Source organism: Bombina bombina, chromosome 9 (assembly GCF_027579735.1).
Source record: "Bombina bombina isolate aBomBom1 chromosome 9, aBomBom1.pri, whole genome shotgun sequence".
NCBI lineage: Eukaryota > Metazoa > Chordata > Amphibia > Anura > Bombinatoridae > Bombina > Bombina bombina.
The window spans coordinates 195,678,978-195,695,401 of record NC_069507.1 but is presented as its reverse complement, the minus strand read 5'-3'; the positions used below and the strand labels follow the sequence as shown (position 1 = coordinate 195,695,401).

General features: G+C 38.1%; 1 protein-coding gene across 3 annotated transcripts in view; it reads left to right on the top strand.

Annotated features, from left to right (window-relative positions):
- Positions 1–14,768, top strand: part of CRTAC1 (cartilage acidic protein 1) — a 1,047,407-nt gene extending 1,032,639 nt beyond the window's left edge. For 2 of the 3 annotated variants that reach the window (XM_053692551.1, XM_053692550.1), the window contains one exon: positions 14,419–14,768. In XM_053692551.1, the coding sequence (XP_053548526.1) occupies positions 14,419–14,552 (134 nt within the window). In that variant the 3' untranslated portion in view covers positions 14,553–14,768. Of the gene's footprint in view, positions 1–13,842; positions 13,873–14,418 lie in introns of all 3 variants that reach the window. The other variant, XM_053692553.1, reaches the window with a different exon arrangement.
- The last annotated feature ends 1,656 nt before the right edge of the window (positions 14,769–16,424 follow it).

Here is a 16,424-nt window from a genome sequence, read left to right as displayed (position 1 = left end):
ACCTTTTGTTCCCCCTCCTATATTTAAGAAATTATTTCCTATGGTCGACCCCAGAAAGGACTTATGGCAGACAGTCCCTAAGGTCGAGGGGACAGTTTCTACTCTAAACAAGCGCACTACTATTCCTATCGAGGATAGTTGTGCTTTCAAAGATCCTATGGATAAAAAATTGGAGGGTTTGCTTAAAAAGATTTTTGTACAGCAAGGTTACCTTCTACAACCCATTTTGTGCATTGTTCCTGTCACTACAGCAGCGTGGTTCTGGTTCGAGGAACTAGAAAAGTCGCTCAGTAGAGAGACTCCATATGAGGAGGTTATGGACAGAGTTCACACACTAGATTAGCGGCGAAAAATTCAGGGTTTGCAATCGTGGCACGCAGAGCGCTTTGGCTAAAGTCTTGGTCATCCAAGACAAAATTGCTTAACATCCCTTTCAAAGGTAAAACTCTATTTGGACCAGAATTGAAAGAGATTATCTCAGACATCACTGGGGGAAAGGGCCACGCCCTTCCACAAAGATAGGCCTTTCAAGGCCAAGAATAAGTCTAATTTTCGTTCCTTTCGCAATTTCAGGAACGGACCGGCCTCTAATTCTGCATCCTCTAAGCAAGAGGGTAATGCCTCACAACCCAAACCAGCCTGGAAACCGATGCAAGGCTGGAACAAGGGTAAGCAGGCCAAGAAGCCTGCTGCTGCTAACAAAACAGCATGAAGGAGTAGCCCCCGATCCGGGACCGGATCTAGTAGGGGGCAGACTCTCTCTCTTTGCTCAGGCTTGGGCAAGAGATGTTCAGGATCCCTGGGCACTAGAAATAGTTTCTCAGGGTTATCTTCTGGAATTCAGGGAACTACCCCCAAGGGGAAGGTTCCACATGTCTCACTTATCCTTAAACCAAATGAAGAGACAGGCATTCTTACATTGTGTAGAAGACCTGTTAAAGATGGGAGTGATACACCCAGTTCCACTAAAGGAACAAGGAATGGGATTTTATTCAAATCTGTTCGTAGTTCCCAAAAAAGAGGGAACTTTCAGGCCAATTTTGGACTTGAAGATCCTAAACAAATTTCTCAGGGTACCATCGTTCAAGATGGAAACCATTCGAACGATTCTACCCACTATCCAGGAAGGTCAATTTATGACTACCGTGGATCTAAAGGATGCATACCTACATATTCCTATCCACAAAGAACATCATCAGTTCCTAAGGTTCACCTTTCTGGACAAACATTACCAGTTTGTGGCCCTCCCATTCGGGTTAGCCACTGCTCCAATGATTTTCACAAAGGTACTAGGGTCCCTTCTAGCGGTTCTAAGACCGAGGGGCATTACAGTAGTACCTTACTTGGACGACATTCTAATACAAGCGTCGTCCCTGTCAAAAGCAAAGGCTCATACAGACATCGTTCTGGCCTTTCTCAGATCACACGGATGGAAGGTGAACATAGAAAAAAGTTCTCTGTCTCCGTCAACAAGAGTTCCCTTCTTGGGAACAATAATAGATTCCTTAGAAATGAGGATTTTTCTGACAGAGGTCAGAAAGTCAAAACTTCTAAGCGCTTGTCAAGTTCTTCATTCTGTTCCACGTCCTTCCATAGCGCAGTGCATGGAAGTAGTAGGGTTGATGGTTGCAGCAATGGACATAGTTCCTTTTGCACGAATTCATCTAAGACCATTACAACTGTGCATGCTCAAACAGTGGAATGGGGACTATACAGACTTGTCTCCAATGATTCAAGTAGATCAGAAGACCAGAGATTCACTCCGTTGGTGGCTGACCCTGGACCATCTCTCCCAGGGAATGAGCTTCCGCAGACCAGAGTGGGTCATTGTCACGACCGACGCCAGTCTAGTGGGCTGGGGCGCGGTCTGGGAATCCCTGAAACATTCTGGAACTAAGAGCGATATTCAATGCTCTCAGGGCTTGGCCTCAGCTAGCAAAGGCCAGATTCATAAGATTCCAATCAGACAACATGACGACTGTTGCGTATATCAATCATCAGGGGGGAACAAGGAGTTCCCTGGCGATGAAAGAAGTGACCAAAATAATTCAATGGGCGGAGAATCACTCCTGCCACCTATCTGCGATCCACATCCCAGGTGTGGAAAACTGGGAAGCGGATTATCTGAGTCATCAGACATTCCATCCGGGGGAGTGGGAACTCCACCCGGAGATCTTTGCCCAACTAACTCAATTATGGGGCATTCCAGACATGGATCTGATGGCGTCTCATCAGAACTTCAAGGTTCCTTGCTACGGGTCCAGATCCAGGGATCCCAAGGCGACTCTAGTAGATGCACTAGTAGCACCTTGGACCTTCAACCTAGCTTATGTGTTCCCACCGTTTCCTCTCATTCCCAGGCTGGTAGCCAGGATCAAACAGGAGAGGGCCTCGGTGATCTTGATAGCTCCTGCGTGGCCATGCAGGACTTGGTATGCAGACCTGGTGAATATGTCATCGGTTCCACCATGGAAGCTACCTTTGAGACAGGACCTTCTTGTTCAGGGTCCATTCGAACATCCAAATCTGGTCTCCCTCCAGCTGACGGCTTGGAGATTGAACGCTTGATTCTATCAAAGCGTGGGTTTTCAGATTCTGTGATAGATACTCTGGTTCAGGCCAGAAAACCGGTAACTAGAAAGATTTACCATAAAATATGGAAAAGATATATCTGTTGGTGTGAATCCAAAGGATTCCCATGGAATAAGATAAAAATTCCTAAGTTTCTCTCCTTTCTACAAGAAGGTTTGGAGAAAGGATTATCTGCAAGTTCTCTAAAGGGACAGATCTCTGCTTTATCTGTCTTACTACACAAAAGACTGGCAGCTGTGCCAGATGTTCAAGCATTTGTTCAGGCTCTGGTTAGGATCAAGCCTGTTTACAGACCTTTGACTCCTCCCTGGAGTTTAAATTTAGTTCTTTCAGTTCTTCAAGGGGTTCCGTTTGAACCTTTACATTCCATAGATATTAAGTTACTATCTTGGAAAGTTTTGTTTTTGGTTGCTATTTCTTCTGCTAGAAGAGTTTCAGAGTTATCTTCTCTGCAGTGTTCTCCGCCCTATCTGGTGTTCCATGCAGATAAGGTGTTTTTGCGTACTAAGCCTGGTTTTCTTCCAAAGGTTGTTTCTAACAAGAATATTAACCAGGAGATAGTTGTACCTTCTTTATGTCCGAATCCAGTTTCAAAGAAGGAACGTTTGTTACACAATTTGGACGTAGTCCGTGCTCTAAAATTCTATTTAGAGGCTACAAAAGATTTCAGACAAACATCTTCTTTGTTTGTTGTCTATTCTGGTAAAAGGAGAGGTCAAAAAGCGACTTCTACCTCTCTTTCCTTTTGGCTTAAAAGCATCATCCGATTGGCTTATGAGACTGCCGGATGGCAGCCTCCTGAAAGAATCACAGCTCACTCCACTAGGGCTGTGGCTTCCACATGGGCCTTCAAGAACGAGGCTTCTGTTGACCAGATATGTAAGGCAGCGACTTGGTCTTCACTGCACACTTTTGCCAAATTTTACAAATTTGATACTTTTGCTTCTTCGGAGGCTATTTTTGGGAGAAAGGTTTTGCAAGCCGTGGTGCCTTCCATTTAGGTAACCTGATTTGCTCCCTCCCTTCATCCGTGTCCTAAAGCTTTGGTATTGGTTCCCACAAGTAAGGATGACGCCGTGGACCGGACACACCAATGTTGGAGAAAACAGAATTTATGCTTACCTGATAAATTACTTTCTCCAACGGTGTGTCCGGTCCACGGCCCGCCCTGGTTTTTTAATCAGGTCTGATGAATTATTTTCTCTAACTACAGTCACCACGGTACCATATGGTTTTTCCTATATATTTCCTCCTGTCCGGCGGTCGAATGACTGGGGTGGGCAGAGCCTAGGAGGGACTATATGGCCAGCTTTGCTGGGACTCTTTGCCATTTCCTGTTGGGGAAGAGATATTCCCACAAGTAAGGATGACGCCGTGGACCGGACACACCGTTGGAGAAAGTAATTTATCAGGTAAGCATAAATTCTGTTTTATTGTTTAACCTTTTGATCTTTTATTAAAAAAATACATGGATTTTAAACAATTGCAAACACAACACAGGTGTATTAAAAAAACATCTTTCTTAAATATATGTGTTACACAATTATTGGCACCCCTATGAATTCAAATGAGAAAAATATATTTGAACTATATTACCATTGATATTTTATATTTTTTAGTACACCTGGATGACTAGGAACAGGAAATTGTTCAACCATGACTTCCTGATTCCCAGGGGTATAAATATGAGGTAACACATAGGCCAAATTCCCTTAGTCATTCATCACAATGGGTAAGATGAAGGCATATAGCTGTGATGTGCTGCAGAAAGTAGTTGAGCATAAAAAAATGAGAAGTGGCTATAAGAAAGTTGGAAAAGTATTGAAAATGCCCCTTTCCACCATTAGGGCAATAATAAACAAGTTCTAGTCAACTGGAAGGAAATGTTATGAATCAACCTGGAAGAGGACTATATTGTCTCAAAGCACTGTGAAGAGGATGGTTTGAGTGGCCAAAATATCTCAAAGGATCACAGCTGAAGAATTGCAGGAGTTACTTGCATCTTGGGGTCAGAAAAAAGCCTCTACTCTCAACTAAAAACAAACTCAAGAGTCTTCCTTTTGCAAGACACTACTGGAACTTCAAATGGAATTGAATTATATGGTCAGATGAAACCAAAATAGAGCTTTTTGTCAATAAACACCAGAGGTGGGATTAGTGCACACAGAGAGGTAGCCATATGTAAAAGTACCTCATGCCATGGTTAAATATGGTGGTGGCTCTTAAATGTTTTGGGACTGTTTTTCTGCCAGAGGAACTGGACATTTTGTTAGGATACATGGCATCATGGACTCTATCAAATATCAACAGATATTAAATGAAATTATGGTATATATAGATAGCTCACTTTAAAATCTTATATATATATATATATATATATATATATATATATATATATATATATATATATGTATATATAATTTTATATGGGGCAGGTGCAACCTAGAATAAATTCCACAAAACAATAAAAAGAAAGTAGATTCTTCCAATGAGTAGTTTCTAAAAGTCTAGGATGAAACAGCACAACTGTACAAAAAAGCAATCAATCAAAAGGAGACCAGATGTGCAAAAAATACAAAATACACTTTAATATGCTAAAAGGTTATTACACGCATACTAAGGATCCCTTAGTATCACAATAATAAGGCCGGCTTTGAGAAATGTCTGGTGCACCAAAGAGGACAAAGTAATGGAATCGTCTTTCCGAAATTTTTCAATTGCAAATGTTATTCACTGTATATGGAGAATCCAAAGTTAGTAAAGCAATGAAAGATGTAATGAATGAGTCAAACTCCCAAAGGTGCCACAAAACCAGGAAAACCAGGCATCATCCCCACACTGAAGGTTGAAACAGACACGCAAGCATAGGAATAGAGGAGCCTTATATCATCGCGTATCAACAGATATGACCACTGTTGAAGCATCCTCCAAACAAACTGGTCATGCTATTTTACCTGTCTCCAGTACGCAAGTGCTCCTCCTAACTTGGCTGCTGTATTTGTGTGCCTCCTTCCGGGGTGATCCTGTGCATGGGGGGATCCCTTGTAAGTGACAAGCTGCTGAACACCGACGAGTCGTGTCGCTCGTTTCACTCCTCCAAATATTGCAGCATGGAGCTTCTTCTGGGTGCTGGCGTCATCTAGGAAAACGTGCTTTCTTATTGGAAACGTGCGTCATGCAGTCGCATCCTTATTGGTCAATAGATTTTTCATCTTAATTAGTCCGTGTACAATGTTTCTACCAACTTCGTTTGTAACTAAGTACCCAATAGTAGTATGTTATGAACAGTTGCAAATATATTTCATAAGGCATAGTCGTATTACCTAGATGTTAAGTGAATTTTTAACCTAAACTATAACTATACAAATTTACAAAGTAATAAAAAAGAGATGCACACAAACGAACCATTAGATTTAACTAGCATAATTAAAGACTTTATAATAATTTTATATTCATCTTTAGTGTATGTGTATACATCATATTCAATTTAATATGAAAAAAAAATGCTTTTGAGCTTTTATATACTTTCAATCTATGTACGAAATAAGTTAGACAAATGAGATTCCATTAAAGATGAAAAATAAAAATGAAAAACAAAATAATAGCAAAGAAGCTATCTTCACAGTCGGATATATTTACAGAAACAGGCAGGGGAAGAATGTATTGTTATGAAAAGATTAGCCTAAGAAAGATGCAAATTCTAATTTTTCATTTAGGCCTTTTGAAGATAGTGGCCTCTAGTTATCAACGTGTCTACTTACCTGCCTTCGCCGGCCCAATACGCCCGCCTAAGCTCGCCTACCATCGCCGCCGCGGACCTGAATAATCTCGCCAAAGTTATCAATAAAGCTGTCAAAAAGCCACGCACCAAGTAGAACAGCGAACTGTGATAGTTATCACTCATCCGATCTCGCTGCTCTTCAGCTTTTTCCCAGCTTTATTGTTAGCCTGTCACTAAGCACCCACACTAAACTACACTGTTCTACCCCCTATACCGGCGCCCCCGGAGCCCCCTGCAGCTAAATAAAGTTAGTAACCCCTAAACCGCCGCTCCCGGACACCGCCGCAACTAAATAAATTGTTTGACCACTAAACCGCCGCTCCCGGACCCCGCCACCACCTATATTAAACTTATTAACCCCTAATCTGCCCCCCCCCTACACCGTCGCCACCTCTAATAAATTTATTAAAGGGACAGTATACACTCATTTTCATATAACTGCATGTAATAGACACTACTATAAAGAATAAGATGCACAGATACTGATATAAAAATCCAGTATAAAACTGTTTAAAAACTAACTTAGAAGCTGTCAGTTTGGCTCTGTTGAAAAGGTAGCTGGAAAGCCCACTGCAAGTGGAAAATAAGACACTCCTCCCCTCCCCCTTCTTTTGCATATGCAAAGACCCTTTACACAAACAGGAGCAAGCTGGAGAAGGTAGCTGACGGTATTCACATAAAACTTTGGGGCTTGGATAGGAGTCTGAAAATCAGAGCAATGTTATTTAGAAATAAGCAAAACTATACATTTATTTTAAAAAAAATGTATGGGCTATATAAATAGATCATCTACAAATCATTTATGCAACGAAAAAATGAGTGTATAATGTCCCTTTAACCCCTATCCTGCCCCCCCTACACCGCCGCAACCTATAATACATTTATTAACCCCTATCCTGCCCCCCCTACACCGCCGCCACTATAATAAAATTATTAACCCCTAAACCTAAGTCTAACCCTAACACCCCCAAACTTAAATATTAATTAAATAAATCTAAATAAATATTACTCTTATTGACTAAATTAATCCTATTTAAAACTAAATACTTACCTTTAAAATAAACCCTAATATAGCTACAATATAAATAATAATTATATTGTAGCTATTTTAGGATTTATTTTTATTTTACAGGCAACTTTCAATTTATTTTAACTAGGTACAATAGCTATTAAATAGTTATTAACTATTTAATACCTACCTAGTTAAAATAAAGAGAAAATTACCTGTAAAATAAAAACTAACCTAAGTTACAATTACACCTAACACTACACTATACTTAAATAAATTATTCCTATTTAAAACTAAATACTTACCTGTAAAATAAACCCTAAGATAGCTACAATGTAATTAATAATTACATTGTAGCTATTTTAGGATTTATATTTATTTTACAGGTAACTTTGTATTTATTTTAGCTAGTTAGAATAGTTATTAAATAGTTATTAACTATTTAATAACTACCTAGCTGAAGTTCAATCCGATTGGCTGATCCAATCAGCCAATCAGATTGAGCTCGCATTCTATTGGCTGATCGGAACAGCCAATAGAATACGAGCTCAATCTGATTGGCTGATTAAATCAGCCAATCAGATTTTTACTACCTTAATTCCGATTGGTTGATAGAATCCTATCAGCCAATCAGAATTCGAGGGACGCCATTTTGGATGACGTCACTTAAAGGAACCGTCATTCGTTGTTAGTCCGTCGGTAGAAGAGGATGGCTCCGCGTTGGCTCATTTGAAGATGGCTCCGCTCCGCTCCGGATGGATGAAGATTGAAGACGCCACCTGGATGATGACTTCAATCGGATGGAAGACTTCTTCAGTCCCCTTTGGATGAAGACTTCAATCGGATGGAAGACTTCTTCATCGCCCCGTGGATGATGACTTCTGCCGCTGCGGATTTCCTCTTCTGTTCCATTGGTGGTCGGCTGGCTGAAGACGGCTAAAGGTAGGATGATCTTCAGGGGGGTAGTGTTAGGTTTATTTAAGGGGGGTTTTATTTTACAGGCAAAAGAGCTGTTTTCTTTGGGGCATGCCCCGCAAAAGGCCCTTTTAAGGGCTGGTAAGGTAATAGAGCTGTTAACTTTTTAATGTAGAATAGGGAAGGGAATTTTTTTATTTTGGGGGGCTTTGTTATTTTATTAGGGGGCTTAGATTAGGTGTAAGTAGCTTAACATTGTTGTAATATTTTTTAAATGTTTGTAACTTAATTATTTTTTTTGTAAGTTATTTTTTTTATTTTTTGTAACTTAGCTTTTTTTTGTACTTTAGTTAGTTTATTTAATTGTATTTAATTGTAGTTATTTGTAGGTAATTTATTTAATTAATTTAATGATAGTGTAGTGTTAGGTTTAATTGTAACTTAGGTTAGGATTTATTTTACAGGTAATTTTGTATTTCTTTTAGCTACGTAGTTATTAAATAGTTAATAACTATTTAATAACTATTCTAACTAGCTAAAATAAATACAAAGTTACCTGTAAAATAAATATAAATCCTAAAATAGCTACAATGTAATTATTAATTACATTGTAGCTATCTTAGGGTTTATTTTACAGGTAAGTATTTAGTTTTAAATAGGAATAATTTATTTAAGTATAGTGTAGTGTTAGGTGTAATTGTAACTTAGGTTAGTTTTTATTTTACAGGTAATTTTCTCTTTATTTTAACTAGGTAGGTATTAAATAGTTAATAACTATTTAATAACGTTTGTACCTAGTTAAAATAAATTGAAAGTTGCCTGTAAAATAAAAATAAATCCTAAAATAGCTACAATATAATTATTATTTATATTGTAGCTATATTAGGGTTTATTTTAAAGGTAAGTATTTAGTTTTAAATAGGATTAATTTAGTTAATAAGAGTAATATTTATTTAGATTTATTTAATTAATATTTAAGTTAGGGGGGGTGTTAGGGTTAATAATTTTATTATAGTGGCAGCGGTGTAGGGGGGCACGATAGGGGTTAATAGGTATTATGTAGGTGGCGACAGGGTCCGGGAGCGGCGGTTTAGGGGTTAACATATTTATTATAGTTGCTGCGGGGTCGGGGAGCGGCAGTTTAGGGGTTAATCAGTTTATTATAGTGGCGGTGGGCTCTGGGAGCGGCGGTTTAGGGGGTAATACATTTATTTAGTTGCAGCGGTGTAGGGGGGGACAGATTAGGGGTGTTTAGACTCGGGGTACATGTTAGGGTGTTAGGTGCAGACATCGCCCATAGGAATCAATGGGATGTCGGGCAGCAGTGAACATGAACTTTCGCTATGGTCAGACTCCCATTGATTCCTATGGGATCTGCCGCCTCCAGGGCGGCGTATTGAAAACCAGGTACGCTGGGCCGGAAAAGTGCAGAGCGTACCTGCTAGTTTTTTGATAACTAGCAAAAGTAGTCACATCTGGAGTGACGTAAGAATCGATTTGTGTCGGACTGAGTCCGGCGGATCGAAGCTTACGTCACTAAATTCTACTTTTGCCGATCTCTAGCCTTTGATAACTAAGGTGAATCAGCCTCACCACAAATACGCTGCGGAATTCCAGCGTATTTGAGGTTGACGGCTTGATAACTAGAGGCCAGTGTATCTAATTTATATATCCATCTTGTCTCTTTCTGTAATATTATTTTGTCAATGTCATCCCCTTGTTTGTTTAATTTAACTGATTCTATTCCAATAAAATGGAGATAATCAGTTTTTGATTTGTGGAATTGGGCAAAATGTCAATGTTAAAGTCCTTTACATCATCTCTGTGTTCTGTGATTCGAGATATTAAATAAAGCTTAAAATGGGCTGTGGTTGGATCTTCCAGCAGGATAATGAACACAATTTTTTTTTAATGACCACAAAATCAAGGTCCTCCCATGGCTAGCCCACCCCCTGATTTGAACCCCAAAGAAAACCTGTGGGGTGAACTGAAGAGGAGAGTCCACCAGCATCGACCTCAAAATATGAAGGATCTGGAGATATTCTGTATGGATGAATGGTGTCAGACCCCTTGCCATGTAATTTCCAACTTCATCAGGCATTATAGGAAAAGACTCAGAGCTGTTATCTTGGCAAAGGGAGGTAGCACAAAGTATTGACTAAAAGGCTGCCAATAATTGTGCCCCACATGTATTTAAAAAAATTGTATTTATTTTTGATAAACCTGTGTTGTATTTGCAATTGTTTGATATCCATGAGAGCAGAGTATTTTTGTTTATTTTTTTAACATTTATTATTATTATTATTTATTATAATTTTTTTAGCCTTTGCTCATATTTACCAAGGGTGCCAATATTAGTGGAGGGCACTTAATGATATATTTTGTGCAAAAGTTAAAAGCAGGTGTAAAAAAATGCTGTAAAGTAAGAATTATTTAATGTTGATAGTGTGTGGGTATATATGGACTTGAACTAGTAAGCTCTCCACTCTATGGGGTCAATGTATTAAAGCCTGGTATTGCTAAAGTAACTTTGTAAAAGCCGACTTCTGCTTCTTACCTTAGGTTTCAGGCGGAACTGAAACCTCAGGCGGCGCAAGCAGCATCGGCTACTTGCTAAATCTCCCCCTATCAGTGCTACTAGAGCCTTCATGGGATTCATTCATTTCTGTATGTGAGAGACACATACATTATAGTATAGTACTATAGAGATTTAAAAAAAGCATATTGGTATGATGTAAAAAGTTTAACCCTTTGAGTGCTAAGCACTTTCCCACCTGGGTGCTAAGCACATTTGAGGGATTTTTAATTTTTTTAAATATTTTTTTTTTAAACTTTTTTATATTTCTTTTTAGATCCCCAGGACTTATACTTTTGGAAAGGTTAGGCGATTGCTTTCCCAATGGTGGGTCTTGGGGGTCTGTAGCTGCTTAGATCACTGAGATACAGGCTTCTAAGCAGCATGCCCCCTTTCCCTATATTGTCCATTGTCTTTTTTTTAATAAAGTTGCGTGGTGACATCATCACATCATTTCCCGTGATGTCACCACGCAAAACGTGAAGCCCCGGCAATGCCTGTCATTATACAGGCCCGATCGCTGGGGTAGGAGCGGGTGGGAACCCCCAGATCTCTCTCAAGGTGGGAGAGTGCTAGCGACGGCTCTGAGCCGTCGTTAGCACCTGAGTGGGAAGCTCTTCGACAGCTCAGAGCCGTCGTTAGCACTCAAGGGGTTAATTAAAGTTTGCATTAAAAAAATTGCATTACAAGTGTGTATCAAGTTTATTATTAAATGTATACAGCAAAATGCAAATTTAAATTATTCCTTAAAAAAATTGTATACAATGTACAAGGCAAAAATGTAATTTAATGTACAGTTATTTCAGAAAGTGCAACGTTCAAAGAGTGCTTAAGGTTTCTTTGTGTTCCTTGCACTGAAGGTTTCACTGTTTTTTCTAAGCATGTTTTTCCTGCTGTCTTGCTGTTTTATCTCACCAAATGTAACCTAGGCAATTTCATTCAAAATATACAATGCATTTATTGCACTTATAGGGGCATATGTATCAAGCTCCGAATGGAGCTTGATGCCCCATGTTTCTGGCGAGCCTGCAGGCTCGCCAGAAACAGCAGTTATGAAGCAGCGGTCACAAAGACCACTGCTCCATAACCTGTCCACCTGCTCTAAACAGACGGACAGACATCGCCGGACATCAACCCAATCGAGTACAATCGCGTTGATTGACACCCCCCCTGCTGGCGGCCTGTTGGCCGCGAGTCTGCAGGGGGCGGCGTTGCACCAGCAGCTCTTGTGACCTGCTGGTGCAATGCTGAATACGGCGAGCGTATTGCTCGCCGTATTCAGCAAGGTCTGTCAGACCTGATCCTACAGACTAGAGGCCATAGAATGAGACAAAGTTATTAGCAGTGCAGAGTGTGTGCTGTTTCATTGGGTGTTCCCTTCAGAGAAGAGAGTTTATTTACTTTCTATGGGAGGCAACTAACCATTCAGAATTTTTAGGTTCAGCCTATGATTTAAAGAATTGTGTGAGGGTTGCTTATGGGAGGGTTAGTGTGATGTCTAATATAAAATTTGTCAGCATCGTTAGAAACATTGCATTGACCCTCACATGGGAAGAATTCACAGGATAATCTAATCGCATTGGCTAAACCAGGAATTTCGAATTATTTAAAAAAAAAATTATTGAATATTACATTTAAAAAAACAACATCTTTAAAAGTACTTTTACATGAATAGAATGTTAGAATGTTATACAAACATTCGAAAATCGAAACGAACAAACAAATGTGTTAAAGTTTGTTTCATTTTTCGAATGTAGCAAAACATTTGCCCATCCATAGTTGCGAGCTTACCTGTATAAAAATGAATAAAGCTCACTAGAATGTAGCTTCTTGCATGGGAGAGTCAATGTGACAGGGACCACCAGGCAACATACTTTGAAGCACACAAACATCAAATTACGCTATATTCAGTGCAGTTTACCTTGCATTTGTTTCTAAATTTTCAAAATATATCTTTTTTTTCCCTCCTCATTCTAATAAAAATGCAATGTGTATTTGGAAACAAACTTGACAGAAATTGCTTATTTCTGCTCAGTAGAGCTAAGGGCCACACAAAAACTCTTGGAGGACCATATGCAGCCCACAGGACAAAGTTTTTGGCAGCCCTAATTTATACAATGCTCTGAGACCAACGCTAGGACATTCACTGTGATCTTAAAGTGATGGTAAATTTCAGAATATTAGAATGTTACAATGAAAAATATATTAGTTTGCAAGTAAAATCAAATAATTTTTTTTTTTGAAAAATGTATATATATATTTTATAATAAAAGATTTATAATTCTAATTGGTATTGTCTGTTTCTCGACCCCTTTAATTTCCTCTTTTGGCTGAGGTGTGATGTATAGAGCAGTCAGATCCACTCTCTACATAAGATTTCTAAGGTGTTTAAAGGGGCTGGACTTCAAGATTGTCAAATGACACTCATGTTGATTGGATGTTTACTCAAATTGCCACTAAAAAAAAAAAGAGTTCATCCAAGTGGGCCGGCATAGCATTGCAATAGAAGCATTACTATATGCACTAATTTAACCCTTTCACAGATGGATTAAAAACTAAAAAGCTACACACCATATACTTTTTTAATGGCAAAGATTAAATATATGGCGTTTCCTTAGTTACGGTTTACCAAAACTTAAAGAGGTAAAAAGGATAAATCTGTTGTTTGTAGTTTCTTTTTAATGTAATTACAAAGTGCAATAAATAGCATGCTCTGACTGTACAACCCCTATTATAATATCACACTTTTATGTATCTTTAAGTACGTTAGATATATCAGTCATGAAAATATACTTTTTGGTTTAATTACAAGTGCAGCAAGTGACATTAAGAATATTTGCTATGTGTCATAAGGGAGCATTTAAACTAGATTACAAGCTTTAATAGGATATTTCATGACACAAGTACCTTTGTTTAATAATTTCCCATGAACAGCAGTAAACCTGAACTGTAATTTTACTTTTATCATAGGTACAAAGAAATTGAACAGATAATTCACAGGTACTAAAAAAAAATCATAAAAATAATAGAGTGTAATATATTCTTAATTTATTGTTTTCTGTCGTACTGATAGCATGGCGTTACAGCTTTTAATTTAAAATGATATTGCAATAGCTATGAATTGAATGGCACCAACAGTAGCTTTTCATCCCATTGGTAACAAAGTTAAATAATAATAAAAAAAAATTAAAAAAATATTTTTAAAATAAGCATCCGAAATGTTTTGGTGGCGCAAACCAAAGAGTTTGGATCATTGTCTCCATATACTGAACAGTATAATCAGTTCAATTACAAAGACATTGAATATTGCAAAAAGATCATTTGGAAACATTATCCAAAACGTCTGAAAATATCATCCTTGAGTACAGTAATTTTAGATGGTCAGTAGTTTTAGAGAGAGAGGTTTTTTTTGTTACTAACAAGCTGTAGTTTTCGGACTTCCAAGGGCAAAATAAAAACTACTAAGTGAAAACCCCGAGCTGACAGCAACAATGTAGCAGATGGTATAATGCAAATTCTCACCATGTTTTTCTGTTTTGTTTTTAGACATAGACGAATGCCAGGAGCAAAGCAAGCTCTGTGATCATATTTGTCACAATGACCCTGGTTCATATCACTGTCATTGCTTCAGTGGTTTTTATCTTGGGACGGACAGAAGAACTTGCCTACTGAAACAATAATGCTTTGGAACACTGTGTTATTGTCATGGTGTCAGCCTTTGTCACGACTAAATGAAATATATCTTTTGAATGTTAAAATGCTTACAATTATAAGTATATGGGCAGTATGGCTGTGTGTATATGTACTCAATCCCACTCAGCCTAAGTATCAGATGCTTTGTTATGTAACTTACCTTGATATAAATGTATCTATGTAAATGGTTTGGAAGCCACAAATCTGAGCATTCTCATTTGTGAATATATTGCTATAATTCTTCAATCAAAGGGACAGTAAAGTCAACATTAAACTTGTATAATTCAGATAAAGCATGTCATTTTAAAGGGACAGTAAAGTCAACATTAAACTTGTATAATTCAGATAAAGCATGTCATTTTAAAGGGACAGTAAAGTCAACATTAAACTTTCATAATTCAGATAGAGCATGTCATTTTAAAGGGACAGTAAAGTCAACATTAAACTTTAATAATTCAGATAAAGCATGTCATTTTAAAGGGATAGAAAAGTCAAACATTGAAATGTGCATTTTTGCAATATACTTCCATTAGCAAAAATGCTTCTAGTAAAAGTTATGACTGATTTTCCGCGGAATACACGCATATGCTGTGAGGGCCTGTGGACCAGTATTCAAACACCACTCCTGCTCAGAAAGGTTTTGAAGTCGTATTTTGTGTCATGCAAGCTACGGCTGACCCTCTGAGGTATGGTGTTTGAATACTGATGCTGGGGCCTTCACAGGATACGGGAGTATGCTGCAGAAAAAGAGTAATAACTTTTATTAGAAGCATTTTTTCTCATGGAAATATATTGCAAAGATGTTTATATTTCAAATTTAAATACACATATGCACATTTAGTTTTTACATTTTCTGTCCCTTTAATCAACTTTCTAATTTACTTCTATTTTCTAATTTGATATGTTCTGTTGGTATTTTTGTTTTGGAAATAAACAAACCTAGGTAGGCTCAGGTCAGGAGCAGCAATGCAGTACTGGGAGATAGCTGCTGATTAAGGACAGCACCTATATGCCTTTTATAAGCCTCAATGGCTAACCCAAAGTGTTCAGCTAGCTCCCAGTAGTACATTGCTGCTCTTTCAACAAAGGATATCCAGAGACTGAAGCACATTTGATAATATAAGTAAATTGGAAAGTTGAAATAAAATAGTATGCTCTATCTGAAATGTGAAAGAAAAATGTTGGGTTTATGTGTCATTAAGTGGGAACCCAACATTGTAGGAGGGATTGCAGTTTGCCAATTTCAACTTGATATGGGTTGCTTTATACATACATACATGCATATACACACACATAACACACACTCACTCACATACATACATACATACATATACATACACTCACATATACACACATACATACACACACATAACACACATACACATAACACACATACACACATACACATACATACACACACATAACACACACACACATAACAAACACACATATACATACACTCACATATACATATACACACATACATACACACACATAACACACATACACATAAAACACATACACACAAACACTTACATACACACACACATACACATATACACGCACACACACATACACACTCACACATATATACACACTCACATATACATACACACACACATATACACACGCACACTCACATATACACACACACATACATATACACACACACATATATATACACACACACATATATATACACACACATACACATACATACATATACACATAAACATACATACACAAACACATACATACATACACACATATACATATACACATGCATACATACACACATACACATACATCTAGACACACACATACATACATCTACATATACACATGCATACAGACACACA